Below are 24,840 nucleotides of genomic sequence, written 5' to 3' on the forward strand. Positions count from 1 at the left end.
TTCTGTAAATTCTGGGAGTTGAAGTCCTCCAGGCTTAAAGTTGCCAAGGTTGGAGACCCCTGCTCTACATGACAATCTCAATTAGCATGCAAAAACCACAAAAGGAGCTCCTTGCACACTTGGCCCTGGCAAACGTCTGCATGACCGTTTGTTGATTCGCATGGATGTCTGCAACCATTTCAACCTGGGTTGATTCTCCCAAGACGGAGAGGTGAGATATAAAGATGTCTCGGGCCAAGAAAGGCTACTGTGCTCCGGTGGGGAAATAGAGAGATGAGTATGTGTGTGTGTGTGCATATATGTGAGGCGAGTGCCTTGCAGCCTGGATTTTTTCGTGAGGTCTTCTTCTTCTTCTTCTCCGAGCTGGGTGCTTCTCGTTGACTCGTTGGCCAAGCATGTCCTTTGCTTCCCTCACAAGCACTCATGCAGCACTTGCATGTTGGTGCAGTTCAAGCAGCTGACGTGACAGCACCAGTGGAAGGTGCAGTTGCATCTCTCAGTGACGCGCTGTGTCCGGGTGCGGTAGCCCCTCCCGCAGCACAGCAACTCACAGCCATCCAGAGCTGGGGAGGTGCTGTTGCAGAAGCGTCCGGCCGTGCCTGCTGTGCCTGTCTTGCCGCTGTAAGTGCAGAAGTTGGGAGACTTCTCAAAATAGACCAGGTCATGAGGGGAAGGAGGCTTGTGAGCTGGGTTCTCTGGCTCCAGATGGTGCAGCTCCATGCGGGAAGCTCGGTTGCTGCCTTTGTTGCCGTAGATAACCCGGGAAGCGCCATCAAAACGATCCTTGAGGAAGTCCCCCACGGTCCGAAAAGTGGGCAGACGCATCCAGCAGGTCTTCACAGTGCAAGAGCCTGACATCCCGTGGCACTTGCATTCCTGGCGCATTTCCGTGAAAACGGTCTGGGGGGGAGGAAAAAAAAGAAGACCAAAAAAAAAAAAAGCCTATTAAGAGTGTTCAGAAGAATAATTCCGGGTTCCAACTCGAGATGGGGGTGCGTAAGAATAAAATAAAAATGAGACCCAGGCAGCTGTGAGGAAAGAAGAAACATTTATTCCTAAAAGCAAAACAGTTTGCCTTTAGGAGCAGGCTGCGGAGAAATGGGGTACAGCAGCAGATTTTTACAGGGGGTGGGGTTGCCTGGGGTGAAGTATCTAAGTGGTGATTCTAGGGTGACACTTGAGAGCAGTGTGTGTGTGTAACAATAGCAATAGCAATAGCACTTAGACTTATATACCACTTCACGTTGCTTTTACAGCCCTCTCTAAGCAGTTTACAGAGTCAGCCTATTGCCCCCAGCAATCTGGGTCCTCATTTTACCCACCTTGGAAGGATGGAATGCTGAGTCAACCTTGAGCCTGGTGAGATTCGAACTGCCAAACTTGCTGGTAATCAGCAGTCAGCAGAAGTAGTCTGCAGTACTGCATTCTAACCACTGAGCCACCATAGCACTGCACCACATTCCACAGTGTAGGTACATTTATTTTTGTGAACATGCAGTTTCTCTGGAAAAACTAATTTAATTCATTCTGTTTGTGTTTGCAGGCCTTATCCTTTGATATGTGGATCAGGTCTGGGTAACTTATTTGGGGATTTGAGGAAGCTTGCTAATTTTAATCGATTAACTTAGTTTCAGCTTTACTGTCAATTATTTAATGGAGATACTGATTCTCAGACCATTGTGGGTTCTGTTAATATTGTCAGGGAAGATGGAAACAGTACGAAGAATAAAATATATTTGGCTATAAAATTTCGCACAAGCACAAATACACTTTTTCAGCACTCTGGGCTGTCCTGCCCCCAAAGCCCAACGCCTGGTTTCTAAGTTGAGAAACCTGCCCTGGCTATGATGAAAACAAGGGCCTCTGGTGGCTCAGCAGACTAAGTCTGTCTGTTATTAACACAGCTGCTTGCAATTATTGCAGGTTCAAGCCCCACCAGGCCCAAGGTTGACTCAGTCTTCCATCCTTTATAAGGTAGGTAAAATGAGGACCCAGATTGTTGGGGGAAATAAGTTGACTTTGCATATAATATACAAATGGATGAAGACTATTGCTTAACACAGTGTAAGCCGCCCTGAGTCTTCGGAGAAGGGCGGGATATAAATTCAAATAAATAAAAAATTAAAAAAGGGCCCCCCGACTCCAACACTGCCCTTGTCACAAAACTCATTAGGTAAGCCTCAGGCAAGCCAATCTTCCTTGCCTCAGTTTCCCCACTGAGAAAAGAGAACCGATCCAAAGCTGTGAAGGTGACTGGTGTCAGGCCTAGAGGATTAAGATCTTCTACAAACGACTGAACTGCAACACCCAGAAACTTCATTTATGTCCTTGTCGGCTAAGTCTACTGGGAACTGTAGTTCCTAAATATCTGGACAGCCAGAGAATTTCTCCAGGCTTTGAACAAAGCCCCCTCCCCTCCTCCTATTCACACACCACAGATCCCCTCCAGTTAGAAAAATGTGGATGTGTTTCTCCAAGCCCGCAGTTTTTCTTTCCAAAGGGTTTTTTTATTGCAATTAGAAGAACTGGAACCATTTCCTTCCAGATGTTTAGGAGCCCACACGTCAGCCTAGCTTGTGGTTCCGGGCTTGGCTAGCCAGCATAAGGGCTGGCCTGATTAAGGGAGGCATGCCCCATTTTCGGAGGGGACATCCCATTACCGCAGCCCCACCCCTCTCAGGTTGCTACCACTCTCCTCACAATGAACGCCCTGTAAAAGCAAACAAGCATCTGCTTCCCAGTCCAAGTTCACATCCGTGCAATAAGCAGAGAAAGGAAATAGGTTTTGTACAGCCAAGCCACATACATAAGCAGGTTATATTCTCATGCCCGGAATCGCTTGTTTCAATCTGTTCATCGAGGTAAAGGCCTTCACCATGAAGTCAGGCAGCAAATCTGGGCATTTCTAAGGGCAGCAGATAGGCAGATTGCAACTAATCAATTGGGATGTTTTCTTTAAAAAAACTCTGCTAAAAGGCTGGATTGAGGCCACTCCAGTGGGATGCTATTCAGTTCATGTCTTCTGCCAAGGCATAAATACCCCACCGCATTACGTCATCTTAATTAGTAGCAAAGAAGTAGTTTGGGTTTTTTTTATATTACCTGCAAATCAGTGGTGGGTTTCAAATTTTTTTACGACCGGTTCTGTGGGTGTGGCTTGGTGGGCATGGCATGGCTTGGTGGGTGTGACTTGGTGGGCATGGCAGGGGAGAGATACTGTAAAATCTCCATTCCCACCCCACTCCAAAATCCCCATTTCCTCCTAATCAGCTGGGACTTGGGAGGCAGAGAACAGATGTAGGTGGGGCCAGTCAGAATTTTTATTACCGGTTCTCCGAACTACTCAAAATTTCTGCTACCGGTTCTCCAGAACTGGTCAGAACCTGCTGAAACCCACCTCTGTTGCAAACTCTAGTTTGCATATCTCACACAAGATTTGTTACTACCAGTTCTGCGGGTGTGGCTTGGTGGGCGTGGCTTGGTGGGCATGGCAGGGGAAAGATACTGTAAAATCTCCATTCCCTCCCCACTCCAGGGGAAGGATACTCCAAAATCCCCATTTCCTCCCAGTCAGCTGGGACTTGGGAGGCAGAGAACAGATGGAGGTGGGGCCAGTCAGAATTTTTATTACCGGTTCTCCGAACTACTCAAAATTTCTGCTACCGGTTCTCCAGAACTGGTCAGAACCTGCTGAAACCCACCTCTGCTGCAAACTCTAGTTTGCATATCTCACACAAGATTTGTTACTACCAGTTCTGTGGGCGTGGCTTGGTGGAGGGTAATGTGACTGGGTGGGCATGGCCAACTTTTTTTTTTTTTTACTTTTAAAAGCATTTTTCTACAATCTCCTCGGCCCAAGAGATTGTAAAAAAGTGCTTTTAATAACCTCTGACGATCAGGCAACTTAGCTGGAATCGTCAGAGGAGCCTTTTAAAAGCTTTTTTTTTTACAACCTCTTCGGCCAAAGAGGTTGTAGAAAAAATGCTTTTAAAATCCTCTGACAATCCCAGCTGAGCCGCGCAATCATCAGAGGCTTTTTTTTTACCTTTAAAAGCATTTTTTTGGCAGAAGAAAAAATGCTTTTAAAAGTAAAAAAAAAAGTCTCTGATGATTGCGCAGCTCAGCTGGGCATGGCAGGGGGGCAGGGATTTTTGCTACCAGTTCTCCGAACCACCTGCTGCCATCGCTACCGGATCGAGTGATCCAGTCCGAACCAGGAGCATTTCACCCCTGCTACAAGGGGTGTAGGAGACGAGCAAGCTGTGTTGGGGGAGTAGAGTTCAACGTCATTAAATCATCACCTTAGAGTCGCTGTGTTCCCACAAGGACTCTAAGTCCAACCCTTCCTGAATTCCACTGACCCTTATCTGGTGCCAACGTAGTGTTGAACTTTAGTTACCAGATTCTTCTGTACAGGTAGTCCTCCACTTATGATCACAACTGAGCCCAAAATTTTTGTTGCTAAGTGAAACATTTGTTAAGTGATTTTTGCCCCATTTTACGACTTCTCGTAGGAAATAGCCGGATTTAGCAAAGCAATTCTGTTAGTCATATTTATGTAGGACAACAGCTTGAGCTGCGTTTTCCTGAAACGAATTCTTCCCTGGATGGAGAGGTAGATTCTTGCAGTAGCTCAAACTTGTTCAATAAAGTGCATAAATCATGGCAAGGATTGGAAAGTAAACCCTAACATGAATTGTCATACAGGAACTGGCAGTCTGTTGCTTCCTTCTGTCCTATTTGTAGGGCAACAGTAAGGCAGCTGAGAGCTTCAATCTGCCACAGAGAGGAAGGGGTTAAGCTATTTTCCAAAGCACCTGAAGGCCAGGCAAGGAATAATGGATGGAAACTGACCAAGGAGAGATTCAGCCTAGAAATGTGGAGGAACTTTCTGACAGTGAGAACAATCAACCAGTGGAACAGAGTTGCCTTCGGAAATTATGGGAGCTACATCACTTGAGATTTTCAAGAAGAGATTGAACTGCCATTTGTCAGAAATGGTATAGGGCAGGGATGTCCAAACTTGGCCCCTTGAAGAGTGGTGGACTTCAATTCCCAGAATTCCCCAGCAAGCAACTTGCTCATGTTTATAGCTCATGCTGGCTGGGGAATTCTGGGAGTTGAAGTCCACCATTCTTCAAAGGGCCAATTTTGGACACCCCTGGTGTAGGGTCTCCTGCTTGAGCAGGGGGTTGGACTACATGACCTATAAGGTCCCTTCCAACTCTGCTAATCTGTAAGATTGTTGTAATGTGCCTGCATTTATTCCTAGCATTCTTGGAACACATTGTTTAGATTCTACAATACAAACTCTAAGTCATAGGAAAACGTCTTGGACCCCAAATCCAATTTCATCCAGGTGAATAACATATAGAGCTATAACCACGTTAACTCAGTCACACATCTGCGTAAGTGCATAAGGATCTGAGTGGGACCTTTTTTGCAAGGTAACCTTCATAAAACACGAATTACTTTGGAGGAATTTGATGGCTAGTTTTCCTAGGAATAGATCAACAATAACTGAAATCGTAACTGATTAGCTCTTCAGAAAACAAGGAGCGGGTAACAGACAGAGTGAATCACGGTCTGAACATATGTTGAAAGCATTCATGACGCTCGTTGGAGAAGTCAAATGTGGTGTTAATTAGTGTCTGCTGATATCACTGGGCCTGACACAGTAACGCTATGAAAGGCATTCTCAATTCATGCAATTCTACGCAAAGCCCCATACCCCGTAGCGGTCCCCGTTCTCCCTACCAGACGTCCTGCCTCGTTGTTGTGTAAATTCATCAAGAAGCGCAGGTCCCTCCCCTTCTCGTTGGAGTCCACAAACTCTCGCCCAAAGACCCGTCCAAAGTCCACATTGTCACTGCAGCCACCCCAGTGCCAGTCGGGACCTCCTGGGCCCCGCCGTCGGTAGTCACAAGTGCACGATTCGATGGAGCCTTCCGAGCAAGAACGGGCCACAGAGTGGGTGACCCCAGCGCTGGTAATAGCAAAAATGAAGGCGGTCTCTCTGCAACCTGGAGGGAGAAGAGAAGACCATACAACGTTATCAGCGAACAGCACCGAACCCAGCTTCGTACAGGTAGTCCTTGACTTACAACAGCTCATTTAGTGACCTTTTGAAGTTACAGTGGCACTGGGAAAAAAAGTGACCATTTTTCACACTTACGGTCGTTGTGGTCATGCGATCAAAATGCAGACAATTGGCAACCAGTGGTGGGTTTCAAAATTCTTTACTACCGGTTCTGTGGGTGTGGCTTGGTGGGCGTGACAGGGGAAGATTGCTGCAAAATCCCCATTTCCTCCCAATCAGCTGGGACTCGGGAGGCAGAGAATAGATGGGGGCGGGGCCAGTCAGAATTTTTACTACTGGTTGTCCGAACTACTCAAAATTTCCACTACCGGTTCTCCAGAACTGGTCAGAACCTGCTGAAACCCACCTCTGTTGGCGACTGACTCATACTTAATGACGGTTGCAGTGTCCCAGTGTCATTTTGCGACCTTCTGACAAGCAAAGTCAATGCGGAAGCCTGATTCACTTAACACCCAAGTTAATAACTTAACACCTTCAGCGATTTGCTTAGCAACGATGGCAAGAAAGCTCATAAAATGGGGCAAAACTCAATGTCTCACTTAGCAACAGAAATGTTGGGTTCAATGGTGGCCGTAAGTTGAGAGCTATCTCTAGTTCCCAGTGAGTCCATAATAAGGGCTGCTTCATGTGCTTGGAGACCAACAACACATTCCTGACACAATGCAAGAGCAGCAGCATTCCTTAAAGCTTTCTTCCTCGTTATAAGAAAAGTGGTATTATTAGTTTCAAGGAATAATCATGGTGGTAGCAGCCATAGCAATGAAAGTGGTAGCAGCAATAGGAATAGTAAGGTAATGTTACTCATCAGGCCATCTCAAGCAGCTGTACATTGCTTTGAACAAACATCAGAGCTGGCTAGGAGGCACTTCATATGAGAAGAAACCTTAAGTGATGTATCATTCTCTGCCTTTGTAAGTTAAATGAAGGAAATAGTTAGGAGCAGTTAAGGGTGAGATGCTGTGCAGAGATGAAAGGAGACCAACATAGGAAGCATTTAATGGACGTGGATGTTTAACTCCCCCAGCCATCAGTAAGAGAATTGCAATGCTCTCTACATGGGGCTACCCCTGAAGTGCACCCGGAGACTCCAGCTAGTCCAGAATGCAGCTGCGCGGGTGATTGAGGGAGCATCACGTTGCTCCCAAGTAACACCACTCCTGCGCAGTCTGCACTGGCTACCTGTGGTTTTTCGGGTGCGCTTCAAGGTTTTGGTTACCACCTTTAAAGCGTTCCATGGCTTAGGGCCCGGGTACTTACGGGACCGCCTGCTGTTACCTCATGCCTCCCACCGACCCGTGCGCTCTCACAGAGAGGGTCTTCTCAGGGTGCCGTCCGCCAAGCAGTGTCGGCTGGCGGCCCCCAGGGGAAGGGCCTTCTCTGTGGGAGCATCTACTCTCTGGAACGAACTTCCCCCCCGGTTTACGCCAATTACCCGACCTTCGGACCTTTCGCCGGGAACTGAAAACTTATTTATTTATCCAAGCGGGACTGGCCTGATTTTTAAATTTTTTCAATTTTAAATTTTTTAAATTTTAATATTTTAGTGGGTATTTTATATGGTCAATTGGACGGTTTTAATTTCGGCCTTTATTGAATAAGCTTTTTAACTGTTATTTTAGTGTGTGTATTTAATTGTTTTAATGTAGGCTGTACACCGCCCTGAGTCCTTCGGGAGAAGGGCGGTATAAAAGTTTAATTAATTAAATAAATAAATAAATAAATAAATTCCATCTCTCAGTTTCATAAAACCAATGAGCTTGAATCCTCTACTGGTCTGTATATCTATCTATCTATCTATCTATCTATCTATCTATCTATCTATCTATCTATCTATCTATCTATCTATCAATCAATCTGTAGATGTAGATAGAGATACAGAGATATAGATTAGATATAGATATATAGATCAGTGATGAAATTCAATTTTTTTTTACTATCGGTTCTGTGGGCATGGCTTGGTGGTGTGGTGTGGCTTGATGGGTGTGGCAGGAGAAGGATACTGCAAAATCTCCATTCCTACCTCACTCCAGGGGAAGGTTACTGCAAAATCCCCATTTCCACCCCACTCCTGGGGAAAGGGTATTGCAAAATCCCCATTCCCATCCCACTCTGGGACCAGCCAAAGGTGGTATTTGCCAGTTCTCCAAAGTACTCTAAATTTCCGCTACCGGTTCTCCAGAACCTGTCAGAGCCTGCTGGATTTCACCCCGATAGATATAGATATAGATATAGATATAGATATAGATATAGATATAGATATAGATATAGATATAGGTATAGATATTTCTTCCTTTGTCAGATTGAGCCTAGCAGGGTTTAGGAACCTGTCAGAGCCTGCAGAATTTCACCCCTGATAGTTATAGTTATAGTTATAGTTATAGATATAGATATAGATATATAGATATAGATATTTTTTCCTTTGTCAGATTGAGCCTAGCAGCTCTTTTTGTCCTCATCCAACAGTCTCAAAAGTGAAAACAGAAGGGTTACTCTGACTGTAGGATTACACTCAGCTACTTTTGCATGTGAATGGAAGGATTAATAACTTTGAAAGCATGTTTGAAAATGATACCTTCACTACCTTAGAAGAGGCATTGCCTCTTGAATGAAAAAAAAACCCCTCTTCCAGGAGAGCACAGCACCATGCATGCTATTGTCAAACATTTTGGCATTGATTTATTTTATTTATATAGCATCTTTCCTCCTGGAAAAAAAAAACTAATTTTCTTTTAAATTAAAAATGCTTTAAAGAGCATTCTCTCCCATGCTGCCTAAGAGCCTTTTTTTTTTTTTTACTCGAGCAATCTAAAAATCAATGGACTACATGCTCCATCCCATAAAAAAGGAATACTTGTGGATTATTCTCTGGATTGTGGATCTTTGCTGTATTTCTGATTAATAATCCACCTTTTCTTATTTTGCTCAGAAGGGAGAAAGAACTGGAGGGCCAGAAAAGGAACATTCAAGCAATAGAGTTTTAGTTTGCGGGAAAGGAATGCTGCAGCTCTCCATGGACTGGGATGGGGAAGGGGAAAAAGAGAATAACAATCGCTTACTATAAAACCTGACACAATCTATGAAATCTGATGGATGAATCCCAGCTCTGAGTATTTGGAATGGATGCCTGGGCTGGGTTTAGACCTTGGAAACAGACTTCTGTACTCTGCTCATACACAGGTCAATACACAAGTCAGTGTTTTGTTGATGGAAGGGTTAAGGAAGAGAACCAATATCGGATGAGGACTGATATGTCGAACTAAGACTGGAGAAATTCAGGTTCAAACTCAGGCAGCCAGGAAGCCGTTGGAAGGGAACTCAAAGAGAGGTGAATCAGCTAAAATCTTTTAATCAAAACTAAACCAACGAACAGACGTTTGGTAGCAAAAGTTAGTGGGAACATGTTGTTACATGCATAAAAATTGCATATGTGCTTATCTGTCGCGATCAATGTATAATTAACCCTGAGCAGTGGTGAAATGTAAAATTTGTTACTACTGGTTCTCTGGGCATGGCTTGGTGGTGGTGGTGGTGGGTAATGTGACTGGGTGGGCGTGGCCAACTTTTTATTTTTTTACTTTTAAAAGCATTTTTTTTTTGCCTTTAAAAGAAAAAAAAGCCTCTGACAATCAGGCAATTCAGTTGGGAACACCCGCCTCCAACGCTACTGGATCGGGTGATCCGGTCCAAACCGGGAGCATTTCACCCCTGATCCTGAGGGACAGCAGTGAGTTACTCCTGAGAAATAGGCATACATAGCAAGGTCCCAACTTTTCTCAGAAAACCAGTGTAATGTGATTAAGGCCTCAACCTAGAAACTGGGAGACCGTGAGTTCTAGTCCTGCCTCTGGCACAAAGTGATCCTGGAAACCTTAGGAAGAAGATAGTGGCAAACCACTTCCAAAAAGCCTGGCCAAAAAAATGGCAGGGATTATTCTAGCGAACTTTTTAGACACCGAGTGCCCAAACTGCGTGCGCGCATGACCAAACTGAGAGGTGTGTGCACATGCATAAAGGTGTGCATGCACAAACATGCTCGCATGTGCAACAGAGACCTGAAGACCAGCTGGCCAGCGGGAAGCGGGGCATCCCAACACCGGCAGCGCAGCAAGAGGTAAGATCTTTTTCTTTCGTGAACTTCTGGTTCATTGTTTGCAGAGAAACAGATGCTCACAAAAGAAAAGCCATGGAGCAACGGCGCATGTGCCAGCAAAAAAGGCTCTGCATGCCACCTCTGGCACGTGTGCCATAGATTCGCCATCACGGTTCTAGGCAGTTACCTGGCATTATAATGTTGGCCTCTAGCCAGAAAGAAATTGCACACTTTATTGTAGGTTTTTATATTCTGGGCTTCCCATTTTTTGTACAGGTACATAAGGAAATCCTGAGTCAATGACTACAAGTCTCACTTTTGGATGAAGGAAGGTGCGTCATCTGTTTATTGCTCAGAAGATGAAACAGCACAGCTACAGAAGGATCAATGCCTTCATCAATCAACTGAGGACAGAGATCCTCAATTTTATCTGATACGATATATTTAGAATTGGGAAATGCGACTCTCCTAAAGAAAGAGTCCCATGCAATGGACATGGCCAGTCAGAAAACCTGGATTTCATATTTGCCGGTCATGCCTTGATTCCAGAACATGGAATCATTTGTTTTAATTCACAGTTTTCTATTCCAACACAAAAAGAAAAGACTGAGTGAGTCAGGCTGCTTGGCCAAGAGACTGATTACATGGCAGAAGTGAGATCTGAGCATCAAATGCCACCAAATAGCCTACCTGTCTCACTAAGCGCAATAGAATATAGGCAGTCCTCGACTTACAACAGTTCATTTAGTGACCATTTGAAGTTACATCACTGAAAAAAGTGACATGACCATTTTTCAACTTATGACCATTGTAGCATCCTCATGGTCACGTGACCAAGATTTGGATGCTTGACAATTGACTCATATTTATGATGGTTACAGTGTCCCCAGATCTTGCGAACACCTTTTGCCACCTTCTGACAAGCAAAGTCAATGGGGAAGTCAGATTCACTTAACAACCTTAACAACTTCCAAGGATTCATTTAACAACTGTAGCAAGAAAAGACGTAAAATTCTCACTTAACAAATGTCTCACTTATCAGCGTAAATTTTGGGCTCAATTATGGTCGTAAGTCGAGGACCACCTGTACTAAAGGCAAATCATTATGTTCACAGACACATTTGTAAATTAAAATTTTAAAAACAAATTAAAAGGGATGGGGATAGGGGCGGGATGCTGCCGGTTGTAACAACCGGTTCGCCCAGAATCAAAAATGTCAGCGCATGTGCACGACATCGAAAATCTGGCGATTATATAGGATTATATAGCGCCAGGGCAGGTGGGCGGGGCCAGCCCTGGTCGGAACTATCAGTTTGCCCAAACCAGTCCGAACTGGTAGCAGACCACCACTGGGTGGGGAGGATAGGGCACCAAGACCCAGAGGTACCACACTGGAGTGTCCAGTCTTAGAGGTTCTCTGTAACCCTCCCAGCAGTTGTCTTTCATCTGGTAGGTCTAAATGGCAATTGCTTCAGCCTTCTAACCAGTGATGGGATTCAGCCAGTTCTCTCTGGATTGGGTGAACCAGTAGTGGCGACTGCGGGAGGCTCCGACCATCTGCCCGGGCGCAATGCACGAGCACTGCACATGCGCAGAAGGCCATGCACATGCGCAGATGAGGCATGCAAGTGAAGCGAGCGTGCAAGCGCGCTCACATTTGCAAACTGGTAGGAAAGGTAAGTGAATCCCATGGCTGTTTCTAACCCAAGTAAAGTATTTCCTTAGTTTATAAACCTGTAACCAGCCTTAAATGGTGCTCATGAAGACGTACCTTCAGCCATCAGCACTCACTTCATCACAATGATCAAACATCCTCTTTAGCAAACAGTCAAGTTAACCAAAGGACTTCCCACTAAATAATAATGTTTCCATGGCAACCTATATACAATGTGAGAAGACTGTAATAAAGCAGGATTTTAATAATAGACAATGGTGTACAGTTGTTGTCACTCCATTGGAGGTATGCTTGAAGACTGGTCCAAGATTCTAACAGCAGAACAGAAATGGAGGGGATCCTCAGCCGTTCTTCCAGCTGTTCCCCCCTCCCATTCTGCTCCAAGGGATTCCCCCAATTGTATGGGATATATTGGAAGGGAGATGGAAGGCTCCCAGGGAAAAGGAAGGGATTGAAAATCATTTCCATCCCCATTCCATCAGTGGCATCTTCCAGTAAGGCAGAGTTGGGGAACTATGGCCCCTTGTGGATTTTAACTTCCAGAATTCTTGAGCCAGCATGTTTTACTCAGGAATTCTGGGAGTTAAAGTACACAAGTCATAAAAGGGCCATAGTTCCCCACTCCTGCAATTCTACTCACTTATTTGTTTCTTAGGTTTATGTTTCCATCTTCTTGTTCAGGAACTCAGGAGGGAATTTGTCATGCTTCCTCCTCCCATTTCCCCCCATTACAATAACCTCATACGGTCACCTGGGTTGAGACAGAATGACTGATCCAAAGTTATTTGGTCAGCTTCCACAGCTGAGGGGCAACTAGAACCTGTCAATTAATTAATAGGCTATTATTATTATTTTTGTTGTTGTTGTTGACAGTCAACCAGATGTTTAGACTGGATTGGCATTTATAACCACCTATTGACTCCTTCCCAAGGACCTGGGATAGGCAGATGTTATTTGATGGTGTTAAAAATATTGCTGCAGGATGTAAACCGTACCAAGTAAAGCTGCCTTTTGTAATTGACTGACAGTGATTTTGGCAATGCCAATGGTGTTTGTGTGGTGCTCCAGATGTTTCATTTATTTTATTTTATTTATTTACATCCCGCATTTATTATTTTTACCAATAACTCAAAATGGAGAACATATTCAACATAGCATCATTTTCCTATTTTCCTCATTATAACAAACCTGAAGAGAAAAACTGGCTGAAGGTTGCCCCAGCTGGTTTTCATGGCTAAGGCGGGACCTGAACTCACTGTCTCCAGCTTTCTAGCCTGCTGCCTTAACCAAACTGGCTTTATTTTTGGTGGCAGTGAGGAGAGAATTGCACCCAGTATGCAGGTCTTTATATTTTCTGATTTTCTCCAGTTCTTTCTCCTTTATTCTGCTGTTGTTCCATTATTCTGTTAGTCTGCTGATCTATGCTGTTAGCAGAGCTCAGTTGCTAAGCCCAGCGTGGGATGTCATCGTTAATATCATCATCACGGCATCATGTACCATGATTCAAATTTGAAAGAAGGGAAAGAAAGGTGATTCAGAGTGCGCATGGATGCTCATGTTGCATCTGTTGGCGACTCCTTAAAGAAGTTGCATCTTCTGGTGGTAGCTACTGTATACATTCCCAGAAAATACGTACATGACTTAATGTGCTGTAGAGTGTATTCCCACGCATGCCACAAGTCACCTTTTAATCTTCAACCAGCTTATGTCCACTTAAGCTGTTGAAATCCTACTGAAATCCATCAGATTTAACCAGGCCAGGTGTGCTAGACTGCAATGACATGATACTTCTAATCCAAAACAGCAAGTCTGATATTGTTCTTAATAATGCTGAAGTTGTATCAATGTACTTCAGCCACATCCAGGGGTGAAATCCAGCAGGTTCTGACAGGAACTGGAGAACCGGTAGTGGAAATTTTGAGTAGTTTGGAGAACCAGCAAATACCACGTCTGACTGGCCCCAGAGTGGGGTGGGAATGGAGATTTTGCAATATCCTTCTCCCTGAAGTGGGGTGGGAATGAGGATTTTGCAGTATCCTTCTCCTGGAGTGGGGAGGGAATGAGGATTTTGCAGTATCCTTCTCCTGGAGTGGGGAGGGAATGGGGATTTTGCAGTATCCTTCCCCTGGAGTAGGGAGGGAATGGGGATTTTGCAGTATCCTTCCCCTGGAGTGGGGAGGGAATGGGGATTTTGCAGTATCCTTCCCCTGAACTGGGGAGGGAATGGGGATTTTGCAGTATCCTTCCTGGAGTGGGAGGAATGGGATTTTGCAGTATCCTTCCTGAAGTGGGAGGAATGGGATTTTGCAGTATCCTTCCTGGAGTGGGAGGAATGGGATTTTGCAGTATCCTTCCCTGGAGTAGGGAGGAATGGGATTTTGCAGTATCCTTCCCTGAAGTGGGAGGAATGGGATTTTGCAGTATCCTTCCCTGGAGTGGGAAGAAATGGGATTTTGCAGTATCCTTCCCTGGAGTAGGGAGGAATGGGATTTTGCAGTATCCTTCCTGGAGTGGAGAGGAATGGAATTTTGCAGTATCCTTCTCCTGGAGTAGGGAGGGAATGGGGATTTTGCAGTATCCTTCCCCTGAAGTGGGGACGGAATGGGGATTTTGCAGTATCCTTCCCCTGGAGTGGGGAAGAAATGGGGATTTTGCAGTATCCTTCCCCTGGAGTGGGGAGGGAATGGGGATTTTGCAGTATCCTTCCCCTGGAGTGGGGAGGGAATGGGGATTTTGCACTATCCTTTCTCTGCCACGCCCACCAAGCCACAACACGCCCACCAAGCCACACCCACATAACGGTAGTAAAAAAAATTTGAATTCCACCACTGGGGGAGGGGCTCTGGAGCTTTCAGTCGTTGCATATATTAATTAAAGCCTATAGAAGCTGCAATAAGCCTGTAAATCTCCAAAGGTGAGTCCCAAGGTCACAAGCAAAGTCAATGGGGAAGCCAGATTCGCTTAACAACCAGGTTACTAATTTATCAATGGCAACATTTGACTTAACAACGGCAGCAAGAAAGGATGTAAAATGGGGCAAAATTCATTTAACAAATGTCTCACTTAGCAATGGAAATTTTGGGCTAATTGTAGTCGTAAGTCAACGACTACCTGTAGAAGGTTCTAGTTCAAGGGTGTCAAACTCAATTTGATTGAGGGCCGCATGAGGGTTGTGTTTGACCTGGGGGGGGCTGGGGGCGAGGCCAGCTCAACAACACTCGTTGAGGCTCCATTTTCGGGCGTGACAACCTCCTGTAGCCTTCTGCCAGCGAAAACGGAGCCTGGGTGTGCATGGTCTCCCTGAGTTCCATTTTCCCTGGCAGAGGACTGCAGGAGGCCATACACGGCCAAAAAAAGAGTCTGGGAGGGCGCGTGTGTCCTTCCCGATCTCCATTTTTGCTGGCAGAGGCACCACGGGCCGGTCTTCCATTGTTTCCAAGGTGGCCCAGTTCTAAGCACTCTTGAATTTGACACCCCTGTTCTATTTGGAAGGGAATCGGCCCTCAAAGACCTGAAGCTTGGGGAGAGAGGAGACTTTGCGCCTTCTTTCCATGCTCCCGTTTCCAGCAGCATCAGAGAAACGCGGTGAGATATACGTAGTGGTTCTCAGCTATGGCAGCAAGAGCACCAGATGACGCACTGCTTTGAGCAGCTCTTATAAGGGATGGAAGTAGCAATGGGACCAGCCGTCCAGATTTAGACCCAGGGAAATGGCGGGTCCAAGTGGCGGGTCAGGAGAGTGGGTGGGTGGCAGAGGTGGGTTTCAGCAGGTTCTGACCAGTTCTGGAGAACCGGTAGCGGAAATTTTAAGTAGTTCGGAGAACCGGTAAATACCAGCTCTGACTGGCCCCGCCCCCATCTATACTCTGCTTCCCGAGTCCCAGCTGATCGGGAGGAAATGGGGAGGGAATGGAGTTTTTACAGTGTCCTTCTCCTGCCACACCCACCAAGCCATGCCACACCCATCAAGCCACGCCCACAGAACCAGTAGTAAAAAAATTTGAAACCCACCACTGGTGGGTGGGTTTTGTTTGTCCAGGTTTGCCCTTTGAAGCATCTGCCTCACTTAGCTAAACAGGAGAGCTGGTCCTGGTTCCTATTAGGAAGGAAAAACAGAAAACGGGGACGAGAAATTTGTGTGCTCTGTGCAGAAGTCTGCTCTTCTTGATTGGCGCATTCATTTTTACAGCGCTCCCCATTAAAAATGGAGCGCCAACTACCCATCGCAATGCAACACAATTAGCCTGCCCCTCCCTTCCTTCTGTTGATGTCGCTTATCAATTCTCCTGAAGCGAGGGTCACTCCAGTCTGCAGCTGTTGGTAATTGACCTTCCTCAGGCTCACATGCTGTGGGGGAGGGGGAGTGGTCTAGTTGCTCCGTTTGCCTGGGCATGGAGCCAGGGCTGGGGGCTGGAGGCGCTTCTTCTTCCTCAGCCTGTCTGGGCATGGAGCCAGGGCTGGGGCCGGGAGGCATGTTAGGACATTCCTCAGCGTTCGGAAGCAGATAAGAAGGCCCCGGCTGTGGGGAAAGCGGATGCGGCACAACAATTAGTTTCATGCCTCTCCTTGCTAAGTCAGCCAGATTATAGGAGCGAGAAGAAACTTCTCGGATCGATGTTCACCTAGAGAACTGAACAGACTTCCATCCTCCTCCTCCTCACCTCCACCACCATTCAAACCCCTTTTCATATCTTCCCCTTACCTCTGTTGACAATCTTGCCGAACACATTGGGGCCTGGGGTAGTAGGACAGTTCCAGCGGCGGTTACGGAATTGCCACTTGCACTCCTTGATGGCGCTCTGCAGGCCGCTGCTGATGCTATGCAGGATGCCTGGGTTTTGGCGGATAAGCTTGCGTTGTTTGCGGCTCAGGAGCTGCAAGGAAGGGTCTAGCACCAGCTGCACGTTCTTGGAGTCGGTCAGTAGGTTGGTAGATGAGGCCACGTTGATGATTCCCCTGTAAGCAGAGATTTCAAGAGGATTACACTGTGATCAGGACAGGGTGGTTTTTGGCTCCTTATGGGCTCAGACTTCCAGAATGGACTGAAGACTTCCAGCTGTACCAGGAAAATGCCAGGATACAAGCATTTTCACCCAAAATCTTGCAGTGTTGAATATCAAGTACTGCAATGGCATTTGGAACGGGAGGGGTTAAGGCTGGCTGGCATTCTTTGATGATTCTGAACAGCTCTATCATGGGCTTTTTTTAACCTTTGCTTTGGCCTAAATATCACTGCATTCAATGCTGCTAACATGCCGATGCATGTTCTCTCTTTATATCTATCTATCTATCTATCTATCTATCTATCTATCTATCTATCTATCTATCTATCTATCTATCTATCTATCTATCTATCTATCCACACAGGTATGTATTTAAACTCTTTTCTGCCTGATGACATATAAAACAATGGCCCAAATTGGCAAACAAGAAAATCAATGAACCAGATTAAATAGCAAGAGAAAAAGAGAAAAACTAACATTCATAAATAACAATGTAACAATAGCAATAGCACTTATATACTGCTCCATAGTGTTTTTCAGCCCTCTCTAAGAGGTTTACAGAATCAGCATATTGCCCCCAACAATCTGGATCTTCATTTTACCGACCTCGGAGGGATGGAAGGATGAGTCAACCTTGAGCTGGTCAGCATCGAACTGCTGGCAGTGGAATGCAGAATTAGCCTGCAATACTTCATTCTAACCATTGTGCCACCATGGCTCTTCCTTACCAATTAATTTAAAGAATAAACATTAAATCTTCCCATAGTATAGCTTCATTCCCAGAAGGATTATAAGATCCATCAAAACATGCCAGATAAATCAACTAATAACCATGAGTTGCCTCTTTTTTCTTTCATTGGTGGAAGATAATTAAAGAGAGAATCAGGAAAGCCGCTCTAGACAGGAACTGCCAAAATCTAGGTCCAGTTGCAAAGAAGTCCCTCTTTTATTCCAGTTCAAGTGCCCAACATATTATATTTTAAGAAGTGAGGTACCTCGCTATGATATTAAAAACATAATTAAAAATGTCTGCAAGTCACTTATATCATAGCAGCTGGGGCGATCACACTCTACATGCCAAATGAAGAAATCATAGCAGTTTTTGGACAGGTTTTGGCAGGAGATCATGTGGATGAGGAATCAATCTACTTACTGTAATTAATAAGAGGGGAGCAGAGCGTTCCCATCTCTCGCCAAAGCCACCTCAAACATGTGGAAACAGCTAAAGGGGAATTCATATAAATTCCAAATGTAGTGCATCTGGCATTCTTGAATTAAGAAAATCTTGTCTGAGAATTTCTGTCCCCAACTTAAAGTCATCTAGGACAGGGGTCTCCAACCTTGGCAACTTTAAGCCTGATGGACTTCAACTCCCAGAATTCCTCAGCCAGCTTTGGGGAGTTGAAGTCCTCCAGGCTTCAAGTTGCCAAGGTTGGAGACCCCTGAGCTAGAAGGAATAAAAATTTACTTAACAGAGCTGTCTAAAAAGCATTTGCTATACATGATTTCTATTTGGCAGAGGAGGTCCTTGCAGGATCCATAAAGAGAGCAGAGTGTAAGGTGCAAAATTCCCATTGCTCAAGCTTTCCCTAATCTGATATGCTCAAGATGTGTTCGAATTGCAACACCCAGAATTCCCAGTCAGTCCCCCTTTTCTCTTTAAATACCATAACATTAAACACTGTTATAAACTCCAGTCATTTGCTATAGAAATGCAATTAATGCCTGATGCCTAAAATGCCTAAAACAGTTACAGTAACAGTACTGTACAGTAACAGTTCACTGAAATAAATGTAAACTTGATTACATTTATTTTGTTAACCAACTACCTAAACTACATAAATGTTTTAAATAAAAATAAATAAGTTGTTATACATATACAAAATATAGCTGTTATTATCTAACAGCTATTTTTTTTCTATTATTGTTATTAGTTTAGATTGAAAATCTGGAATGTTTATTCATTTATAAAATCCATACACTTTACTTTTATTCCAGATAGGATTTCAGAATAATATGATAGCCAGTTGGGGGTTTTCTTTTTGTCTACACACACAAAACGGACATGTGTAACGCAAATGTAAAGCCCAATTTGACCATAAGGCTTAAAAGAAATTCAACCACCATTATGCATCACAACTGCAATTCTGTGTTATTGAAAATATTAAAATATATATTTGAAAATTTAGAACTTATTCTCCAAAGAATATAGAGGAGGTACCAGGTACAACTATCAGATAACACCAGAGTATAAGAAAAATCATTATAAAACATGTAGAAAAGCATTAGCAAAAATCTTTTTTAAAAATTGGAATATACAAACCACAATGGAGAGAGAGAAGAAAAGTAGCCACATATCACCCACAATAAGGGAGCTAGATTCCTTTAAAAGATTACTGGTTCTTTGAGATCTCCCCCCCCCCCAACAATGGCCACAACTATCTCGGGAAGAGAGGGAGAGAAACAATGGCAGCAAAATAAGAAAACAACTATTGTGTATACAGTGTTTGAAAGAGTCAAACTACACACCAGGCCCCACCCAGTGGAAGAGATTGCAAACAACTTTTGTTCATTTTCTTCATCCAAGTAGCTGCTAGTTATCCTGCCCTCCACGCCCCCAGTCCTGCCCAGGCAGAGAATCTCTATAGAAGCCCTAGATGCTCTAGGCAGCAACTCCAATTGCTCTTTGCACTGATATTACCTCTAGGATGGAGAGCAAGGAACCCCAATGTTATGCCATTTCAGGAAAGAAAATGCATTACTTTGAAGTAGCAGACTTCGTCACTGGAGTTAGTATTGAAGGAAAGGGAAACTGTTGGGTACCATAAGCCAACTTTCTCAACTTGGCACTCTCCATCCATACCCAACAAACTCCCATAATTTTTAGGTAAGAGAGATTATGGGGGAAGGATTGAAGTTCAACTGGAGGACAAGACTTTGGGGAAGATTGCCTGATCTGCCTTATTCAGAAAATGACTGGTGTTAAACTGTTAATTTGTGGCTGTTGCAAATTGTGGCTTCCTTTGCTTTACAGCAAAGCCTTTTTAAGCCTTTTTTAAAAATGTAGATGTTTCAACATGAAAAGCAACAATAAGCTGATAATTATTAACAATAACAATCAGCTGATAATTATTGTCAGCTGGCTTTTGATGGAGCCACCTTTGATCCTGAAAGGCAAAATAAAATCAAAGTAATTTTTAAAAAAAAAAACCAAAATACTTATTTTCCCATAGCAAAATCACTTTGCTCAGTGCCTGAGTGAAAATAAACTCTTTAGTAATCCAACATGACACTTGGTTTTATAAATTATCATTGCTCTCTGTTATTCATTCACTTTAGTTTCTGCCGGTTGATGTTTTCGAAGGAATCGTGACAGGGAGAAGAGCTTTATCTGAGAGCTCAAATAAGGAAGAGCTATAGCAGTCATAGATTATCTCTGATAAACAGAACAAAAAAAACACAACCCACCCACATAACCGACAGATATATGGTACAGGCATACTAAAATAGCGAAAGTATTTCCTATTGAGCTATGGAATTAAAATGCAGCACACGTGTTTTAAGAGTAATTGTGATGGAACAATATTTTCCCAATAAACTGTGCATCTTCTTAAAACATTGTAGAAGGGTTTGCAATACTGCATACAATAGTCCAAGTACTCTCCTGAAAATCTAACTCTAAATGTGAAAGAGGGTCAAAAAGCAAATATTTCCAAGGCATACAGTCAAGGTATTTCTAAGCAACCAGAACAGCTGAGCCCAGAGATGCTTTTTCAAAAGGCAACTGGATTTCCTTGTTCTTTCTTGAAAACGTTTCGCTTCTCATCGAAGAAATTTCTTCAGTTCTGAACTGAAGCAAAACATCTTCAAGGAAAAACCAAGGAAGTCCAGTTGCCTTTTGAAAAAGCACCTTTGGGACAACCATGATCTGGATGACTGAGAATCTCCATAGACAAGCAGCTGAATTTGCGTCTCTCTCGTAACTCCTTATTCCAACACAACTCTTTCATTCACATGATTTTGCAGTAGAGGCCAGTCTGTCAAAGCCAAGGAGGCTCTCACCATGTCTCAGGCAGAACGCTGGGCTTCAGGACTTCCAGTCCATTGCCAAATTTGGTGGCAGGGAGCTGGAACAAACAGCCTCTCGTACTAAGACGCAATAGAAATCCTTCTTCTTTTTTTCTTTTCTTTTTTTCTTTTACTAGTACTACCAAGGACCTTTGGGCCTCACTGACTCACTCACTGACTCACTTCACTTGGAGTACTAAAATGGTTAGGTTAATTTTCCAAAGCACTGCAGCCCTGAAATTTGGTACTATACATATGTCATCTGAGACATTTTAATAGCTAAAACAGTTTGGAAAATTGTAGAATTCCTCCTCAAAAGATGGGATGGAGGAATTGTATTGCCTCCGAAGAGTTAGAGTGGGGTTTCCCAAACTACAGGTCAGGACTCTCCCTCCAGGGAATCACAACCGACTTTATGCTTGTATATGTCTGTGTATGTGTGTGATCAGTTTCTTTAAAGCCTGATCGGGTTGGTTCTGGCCAAGTGGAAGCAAATACACTCTTAGACTTTGTGCCTCACTTTGCCTGCAGAAAACCACTGTGGGAAATTCATGTGCCACAAACTTTGGGAACCTCTGCAATATATAGATTACATTATAAGTTTTAAAAGCTTTGTATTTCTTTTTTGCCCAGCTCAAACACAAATGAAAAAATTAGTTTTATTCATACAGCGCTGATCCTGGATCCTGCAAAGTTTGAAGCTATTGAGTATTTTATGTTTATGCAGATATGCCAGTTACTTGAAACGATTGATAGAGAATCTAGAATACTTTTCTTTGAAACAGGAAACAAGAAATGTATCTGCTTTACACGTATGACACAAATGCACTTAGTCATTACTGTATCACCATGCTACCCTTATAAACAGATATTTAATACTAATGCATCTCAAACCTTACTGATTACTAGCAGCATCTGAGAAACAGACATTCTTTTCTTCTTTCAATCCAAACCTAGAGCATGACCTTCACTTCATTCCAGAAAAGTGCAACATTGATAGTTTGATTCAGTGGTTAAGGCATCAGGTAGGTGGCTGTGAGTTCTAGTCCTGCCTTAGGCATGAAAGACAGCTAAGTAACTTTGTGTAAGTCACACTCTCTCTCTGCCCAACTCACCTCACAGGGTTATTGTGGAGAAAATAGGAGAAGGAAGGAGTATTAGATATGTTTGCCACCTTTGAGTTATTTATTAATTCATAAAGACAGGGTTAAAAAAAACCTTAAATAAATGTGGGAACTCTCCATATATGCCTCAACACATTTGGGGAACAGAACACTTCCATTAATTGCAATTCCCTTTTCATTTCTACATTGAACAACCTATAACTCAGCTCTTTTTTTCTACTTCTGGTTTTGTACTGAGCCAGTGGATCTGGCAATTTCAGATTCCATACACCTGCCCTGATTGCAACACCACTTCATGGGATCTCAGAGCTACCCTCCCCAGATCCCATGTTGCTGCTTCAGTCCCACATGCAGAATGCTAGTGCTCAGGCATGAGACCGAGTGAGTTATGCAGCTGGGTGAGTGGCCAGATCCAAATCACGGATGACTGGCAGTAAAAATTAAATTGAAAGGTATCACACCCACAAGATGCCATACATAGCCACTGAATTTAGATGTGAAACTTCCAGTTGGCCAGGATGCTTACTGAAATGATCATTGCTTTTCCTTATTGAGTCTTCCATTGGACCCAAAATCAGGCATGTATTGCAGTAGAGGGGCTAAAATTTGAAATGGGATTCATTTGCTTTCTCCGGGTTTCATGGAGAGATTTCAGCAGGACCGTCAGGAATCAAAGCTGAAAACGAGAGTCATATCTCTCTTCTCTGAACTACGATTGGAGGAAATATCTGCAGAACTATTTTTACCTGATTTGTCCTGGTGTCAGAAGAGGCATGCAAAGAAAATTTAAAGAAAAAATACAGACACGAAACACTTGAATAACCACATTAGCAGTGAGGGAAATAGTGCAACAGTCAATAGCACATCATTATAAATAATTATAGTGAGAGTGCAACATACTTTAGTTATAGGGAAAACATTTCTGTATTAATAAGTAGCCTTGTAGAGGCAAAAGTAGAAGTAGTAATAATTATTAGTAATTCTTTGGTAGAAACCGTGTACAGTCCAATTCCAACTACAAATTTGGCCACCCCATGTGGGCTGAGTCAAAGACCCATTCGGGGGCTTTGGACCCTATCCTTGCCTCTTGCAAACGACAGCCGGATGCGCAAGTCCTTGCAATATCCCGCAGAAACCCAAAGGGATCCAGATCGCTAAGGCAAGAACCAGCGCCTGGTCCTGCTCCGCTTCTCCACTTGGCCATTATTCACTGCTTCAGAAGCCGAGTTTCGGGCAGCGCGAAGTTGCCAATTCGGGAGCCTCGAAGCAGCAGCAGGTTCGAGTTCCCTCCCCGTCCCATCATTTAACTAAGGCGATCCGGTTTCGCCAAAGGCGCAGCCGCGCGTAAAAAGCGCACTTACCACCATCGGCCGCTGTTATTCACCGCTAGAGTGTTGGAAAGAGAGGAAAAAGCCAAAACCCACAAGGTCTTCAAGCCTAGCATTAATGCCACGGGGCTCATCGCTTCGCCTGCCTGCTCGGCGGAACCGCAGGAGAGGAGGGGAGGGGGGGTTGGAAGCGGCGAATGATAGATGGGTGGGTGGAGAGGTGGGATGGCGATGCGGTCTCCAAAGCGCTCCGCTGGCGAGGCGCGCACCGTGCGCCCGGGAAGTGGCCGTCGCTCGTCAAGAAGATGTGAGAGCCCAAGTTGAAGTTTTTTAGGGGGGGAAAGGGGAAAAGGAAGAGAGGGGAAAAAAAGGGAAAAAGCTGCAGGAGAAAAAGTCCCCTTGGGCCTCACTTGCTGGCAATCCCGCCGGCTGATGACTCCCAGAAGAGAAATTAAAACGCTAGTAGGGGAGAAGCGCCGTGCGTCCTGCTAACTGTGGGCTCCTTGCAGCATGTCTGCGATCCCCTCGCCAGGGCCGGCTTCTTATAGAGGCTACGAGGAGGGTCGCCATAGAGTGAGCCATCCAGTCAGGAAGACCCGGCGCGGTGCGCGCCCGCGAATAATGCGCCCTTGCGCAAAAGGGACGCATCACAGCTTTGGCAGGCGGGCGGGCCTGGTGGGGGGGGGGAGTGTAAAAAAAAAAAAAAAAGCAAGGAGGCTTTGACGGGCCGCTCCCCTCCGCTTCAGATTAAGTTCCCGGAGTCCCGAGAGGCCGAAATCAGCTCATTCGGGAGGAGGGGGAGGCTACCTCCTGCTCGTCACTCACCCCACCCCAGTGCCTCATCCCACCCCACCCCAAAACGGGACCACGACCAGTCAGTCATTCGCTCCGAAGAATGTGTCGCCAGTCGCTCGGCTCCGTCCTTCATGACCCACGTGAAGGAGAATCCAGACAGCGCGGAAGGCACCGAGAGGCAGCAGCAGCAGCAGCCGTCCCCGGGCACAGGCACGGAAGAGCCGGCACGCTGAGCCCGTCACGGCATCGCCCCTGCCCTGACCGCGCTCTTCAACGGCCGCCTCTGCTCGTGCAGTGCCATCCCGCGGGGATCGCCTCTCTCCGGGGGACTCCCACGGCTCGCCGCACTTGGCCGGGCCAGGCTTTTGCGGTGGTTTTCGTTCCTCCTCGCCGGAGTCTTTTGGCTGCCGCTAGCCAGACGTCATCCCCGCTTGGGCTTGGCCTGCAGAGTCCTCAGCGCCTCCTTTCATCCCGCGGTGGCGGAGAGAGAAAGAGAGAGAGACGGCGGGTGTGTGTGTGGGGAGGGGTGGGGGGGTCAGCAGCAGATGGAGCGAATTAAAGCTGTTGCCACCGCCGTCACTCGCGCGCTCAGCCCCGACGGCGCACTTCCAGCCCGAGGAATAGCAGCCGCCGAGAAGCTGCAGAAGCCCCGGCTGG

The 24,840-nt window shown here is 45.1% G+C and overlaps 1 protein-coding gene across 1 annotated transcript; it reads right to left on the reverse strand.

Moving 5' to 3' along the window:
• Window position 1: 1 nt before the first annotated feature.
• WNT1 (Wnt family member 1) lies at window positions 2-24,174 on the reverse strand. Its single transcript, XM_058168918.1, has 4 exons — window positions 23,422-24,174; window positions 16,568-16,821; window positions 5,758-6,023; window positions 2-900 (listed from the first exon to the last, which is right to left on the reverse strand). The coding sequence occupies exons 1-4, from the start codon at window positions 23,520-23,522 to the stop codon at window positions 412-414; spliced, it is 1,110 nt and encodes a 369-aa protein (XP_058024901.1). The 5' UTR covers window positions 23,523-24,174; the 3' UTR covers window positions 2-411.
• Between the last annotated feature and the right edge of the window lie 666 nt (window positions 24,175-24,840).

The sequence above is a fragment of the Ahaetulla prasina genome, chromosome 2, assembly GCF_028640845.1.
Source record: "Ahaetulla prasina isolate Xishuangbanna chromosome 2, ASM2864084v1, whole genome shotgun sequence".
Lineage (NCBI taxonomy): Eukaryota > Metazoa > Chordata > Lepidosauria > Squamata > Colubridae > Ahaetulla > Ahaetulla prasina.